The sequence below is a fragment of the Octopus bimaculoides genome, chromosome 20 (genome assembly GCF_001194135.2).
Source record: "Octopus bimaculoides isolate UCB-OBI-ISO-001 chromosome 20, ASM119413v2, whole genome shotgun sequence".
NCBI classification, from domain to species: Eukaryota; Metazoa; Mollusca; class Cephalopoda; order Octopoda; family Octopodidae; genus Octopus; species Octopus bimaculoides.
In genome coordinates this window covers 33,601,944-33,607,462 of record NC_069000.1, presented here as the reverse complement: position 1 = coordinate 33,607,462, position 5,519 = coordinate 33,601,944, and the positions used below count along the sequence as shown (strand labels likewise).

At 32.6% G+C, this 5,519-nt stretch overlaps 1 protein-coding gene across 1 annotated transcript in view; it reads right to left on the bottom strand.

The window, feature by feature from the left end:
• Positions 1-3,809: 3,809 nt before the first annotated feature.
• Positions 3,810-5,519, bottom strand: part of LOC106878224 (glutathione S-transferase omega-1) — a 27,909-nt gene continuing 26,199 nt past the window's right edge. The window contains exon 5 of the mRNA XM_014927376.2: positions 3,810-4,982. Within this exon, the coding sequence (XP_014782862.1) occupies positions 4,720-4,982 (263 nt within the window). The 3' untranslated portion in view covers positions 3,810-4,719. The remainder of the gene's footprint in view (positions 4,983-5,519) is intronic.

The following is a 5,519-nucleotide window of genomic DNA, read 5'->3' as shown; positions in this document are numbered from 1 at the left end:
GTGTGTGTGTGTGTGTGTGTGTGTACCTGAAACTGATGAGTCATTTTCCATAACTAGAGTGAATCATCGACTTTGAATTAGTAAATAAAAAGTATTACAGTCAATGTGTACTTTTAATTCTATCTCGTTATGTGTGTATGTGTGTGTGTGTGTGTGTGTGTGTTGATGTATAAATGCATGACATATTTCTATATGTCTATAGATGTGTCCTTAATTAATAAGGAATTTCGTAATTAATAAGGAATTCCTCTAAAGACAGCCCTGTATTAATACTGTGTGACACATTCTTGGAGAAATTCATCCAGTTGATGTTTGAAATATTTAACGAGAATCATTGCTACATTTCATTTTTGTATTTGGTTTGTTAGATTCTTGATATGAATTCATGTGTTGGAAAATATTTTGTAACTTGGGAGGGTCACAATGCCAAAAATAAATACATGTACTGGTTCTATTTCACTTCTTTCTTGTTATTAGTCAATTGGACTATCATTTAACCAATAAATCGATTCTTTGATTAATCATTTGCTCAGTCAATTACCTTTCATTCACGATCTCAACAATGAAATGCCGTGGTAAAAGGACTTTGTCAAACCTAGCTGATTGATTGACTAACTGAATGGTTAATGAAAGAAGTGATTAGCTAATTTATTAAATCAGTGGTTCCCAAAACGGGAAGTACTGCCCCCTCCCCCAGAGGTGGGCCAGGTGGAAAGATCCAGGACACAGTTTGAAGAAAAGCGTGGAGATAATAGAGTGGCCAAAAGGGGGGCGATGGATGTAAAAGCAATAAAATAATGAGGTTAATTAGGTTAAGTTTTATTTGTGAAATACAATTGTCCTGAATTTGCTGCCAAAAGTGGTGGTGGTGGGTACTAGGAATGTGGTCTGAGTGCCAAGGGGGTGGCAGCCTCGAAACACTTGGGAACAAGTTGACAAATGAAAATAAAGAAGTAAAATATAACCAGTGCATGTGTTTATTACTTGTATAAAGGCTCTTCCAAGATACAACAATTCATTCTGATAGAAACACATATATCTACTACATATGTGGAAAATCGATGTTTGTTTGTGGCGTTGTTAGCTAACTCCTCCTACATCGTTTTACTGATTTTAATGAAACTTGACACATGAGTAGAACTCATGTTTGGAAACCTTGCAACACCCAAGAGAAATAACCCATAGCACCTGCACAATATTTTTTTAAACACGAAAGGGGAAATAACCCATTTCATTGTTTATATTCGATTACTTTGAATATTGATTTTTTGTGTGTTCAATTTCTAATTTTTGCAGACAATATCACTTTTTTTCTTTATTTGACGTGTGAGTAGAACTCATGTCTGGAAACCTCGTGACATACTTAGATTGTTGAAAAATATCGATAATAGGGCCCCTCCAATGGATCCTTCTATCTACTACATATTACAAATATCTTATTTAAACAACCCAAGGAAAATAACCCATACCACCTGCAGGTTTTAGCGAAGCGATCAATATTTGATTCTCACGATCAGTCGACCTAATTCTGCATTTCACTACTCACAGTTTTGAACTGCTAAACATTATTATTGCACTTCCTTAATTTGAATCTTAAACATTAAAGACTTCTTTCATACATTTCTATACATACTTTTTTGAATGACCATTACTCTGATAATTTTGCATTTTAACAGTTACACTTTTTCCATGACAGTTGATAAATTTTTTATTCCACAACATATTTGTAGTAGCTTCATGCAGGCATAGCACGGATTCGATCCTCGATTGCCAAATTTCACTTGAAAACTTCAACAGCGCTTTTCTCATGGTAAAACAATAGAGGCTGGAATGAAGATAACAGACCTCCTACAAAATCATTTGTTCTCAACAATATGTCTATCCTTCTGGCTGCTTTTTGATAGTTATAAAAACAAGAACTCTGTAAGCTAAAGGCAGTTACTGAGAGCGACCATCAGTGAGTGTGGACATTATTATTGTACTTTCTTCAAACACTTCATTCATATATTTATATACATACAATCTCTCCCTCCTCCAGCTGACAGTTTTTTGTACTTCTTCGTGATGGAAAATACACCCTTTGTAGCAGTTATAACGAAATTGATTTTTTATATCAGAGTAATAATTGCATTTCAATACAACATCTTTACCCTCGGGAATTACCGGACACACCAGCTAGTATATATCATATATGCGTACACACAGAAACACATGAACAAGTACACCTACAAACAACTAACAAACAAATACACTTTTCAAACATCCCCATTCATTTACACATACATACATACTAATCCAAACTCTAAATGCTTGTTTTCAGCACTGATCCTGGTTTATCTAGAAAAAGAGATTTGTTGGTTGTACCTTGTAATGTCATAGGCCTGCTCAATAAAAAATTATCTCTGGGTACACAACAAAAATTCTATTCTAATGATTGGACTCATTCCCTAGAGCTTGGGTTATTGGTGTTACTGTGAAGTTGAAATATATTCTAATTTCTGTGCCATAGATTGTAACCCTTACTGAATTAGATTTCTGCCACAGATTATCTTTCTACTACCAACTCTCTTCCTGTTTCTTGCTGAACTGTCAGACAATAAAATTTTTAAAAAATTGTTTCCAGAGAACTCATTAAATAATTATGTAACTAGCTTGTTAAGTATCACGGTTGAAATTTGAAGTATAATTACTTCTGTGTAGATATGGAATTCTTTTTGTTACCCCATATATATATATATATATATATATATATATATATATATATGTATGTATGTATGGATGTATGTATGTGTATATATAAATATATTGGCCCTCACAGAGGCAATGACCAAGACCTTTGACATTATGTTTTGCTTGAGAAGAAGACCCATAAAGCTGTGCAAAATTGCAGTTGTGGCAGATACTGGTGTCATGCAAATTGACTGAATTACAAAGGAACAGGAAGTATGTATTCAAATTCATTAATTTACAGCTGTTTCTTCTATAAGAAGCAGTGCATTCAGAGCTGAGTGCTTGTGCAACATCTTGCACATACACTTCATTTTAATGGCTCTGGAGAAGCCATAGGATATTGCACAAACACCTAGCTCTGAATGCACAACTTCTTATAGCAGAAACAACTGTAACCTAATAGAGGTGATTGCATCATTCCTGTTCTTTTGTCATTCATTAATTAATATTACACTCTGTACTTGCCTAATGCTATATTCTAAAGCATGTGTATATGTATATTGAGTTCTAAAGTTTTAACAACTGGTTTTTCAGTCTTCTAAGGGTTAATACCCAGCATTTTTGGTTGTTTTCACATGGATGTATACCCTTAGAAGATGGAAAATTTGTATTCTGGCAATTTTTCTGTCTTCCAAGAGTAAACACTCAATCTTTCTTGACTGTTTTCACAGCTATACTGCATTCAAAATTTATATTCATGTCTATAAAATACCAACACACTCAAAGCTTATAAAGCTTGTTTATAAAATCTTCCCAAATTCCAAAAAGCTATTACTTAGCATTAAAATTGATGGTAATTGTTGTCAGGAACTGCTTAGCTTAATGGTACAGAACACTTAGCTAGTATCTGAGAGGCACAGGGTTCAGAGCTGCCAGCTGGCAACTTTTTTTCCATCTTCTAAGGGTAAATACCAAATCTTTTTCAGCTCTTTTCACAGTTATACTGCATTCAAAATTTACTGCCTTGTTTATAAAATGTTCCTGTGTTTGTATGTATATATCTATATGCACTCACACACACACGTGTGTGTAGCATAATACTTGAAACAGAATATATTTTCATTACTCTTTGAAAACTATTTTTCAAAATAATTAAGTTTTATTAATCAAAAATACTCTGATACAAGGAATTTTATGTAATTTTTCAAGTAAAAATTTTTTACATTCCAAAGAAAAAACTTGGCTATTATCCCAAATCTTATAAATGATTTATGAAATTTTTCTGCCTTCTAGAAATTATTTGCATTTTTGTTTATTCAGCTGCAATCTCAAATTATTAACTGGTTTGATAACTTTAGGCATCACTTGTAAAAATCCTTAAGAAGTGATTTTGATTAAAATCTTTTCTCCATCATCCTTAGAAGCAATTGGAAACTGATACTTATCTGGCTGTTGGATTTAACTATGATCTAGATAAAAACCATAGACCTGACTTTTTCAAATCCTCCACATATTTTATTCTACTTTAGGTCTCACATATGATCTAGTTTAGAAATCTAAAAGATCACCCTAAGATCATTTATGATAACCTAATTTTAAAAACTTCACTGCATCACATTTCGAAACAAGTTCAATTTAATTATATTCAGCTAAGGACTTAAATCAAATTCTAATTTAGAAATTTTATAGTTCACCATTAAAAAGTCATTCACAAGTGAACTTTTATTCAGCTAGAACATAACGATGTTAGAGTGTTTAAATTACTTTTTAAATTCCTCACTCATAAACTTTTAGAAATTGTCTACAATAAATCTTTATTCAACTTGAGATGTAAATCATAATCTAGACTGAATACTTTAAATATCACACTAGCATATCCTTAACAATTAACTATTATTCAACTGGAGATCTGATACATAATTTAGCCTGAATGACTTTTATTTTAAATTGGGGGTCCAAACCATTGATAACCTAAAGAGTTGTTTATTCAGCTGAAGATCTTATTCATAATCTTATTTAAAAATTCTATTCATCATATTTACAAATCATTTACAATTTACTTTTATTCAGTTGGAGACCAAAGTCATAATCTGGGTCTCCACTGGCAAAACTTTTGATGAATGCAGCATAGTACTGGGGATTAAGTCTTGTGGCCTTCACCTCTGGCAGCTGCAACATATTCTCATTCCATTGGCATAGAAATGGGTATTCTTTGGTGATGAACTGGTCTATAGTTTGGTCTGTCATTACTTTTGCTTTAATTTTCTCAAACCATGGCCAAAGATTGAAGTCAACCATACTGACTTGTTTCCCTGAGAAGAAACCAACAAATATATGAATTAGTTATAATAATAATAATGATGTTTCAAATTTTGGTGCCAGGCCAGAAGTTTTAGGGAAAGAATGAAGTTGATTAAATCAACATCAGTGCTCAACTGGTATTTATTTTATCAACACTAAAAAGATGAAAGCAAAGCAATTCTCAGCAGAATTTGAACTCAAAATATAAAAAGGTGGATGAGATGCTGACAAGCATTTTCTAAACATGCCAACAATTCTGTCAGCTCACTAACCTAATAATAATAATAATAATAATAATAATAATAATAATAATAATAATAATAATAATAAGACAGAAAGATAGGCGCAAATAGGCCAGACATCATACTGAAAGACTTCAGACAAAAATCATGCCTCCTCATTGATATGACTGTCCCAATCGATATAAACGTATCTGTCAAGACCTACCAAAAACTGAGCAAATATAAAGATCTTGAAATAGAAATTAGCAAAATGTGGAATCTGAAGACGAAAACAATACCTATTGTCATAGGTGCCCTGGGAATGAC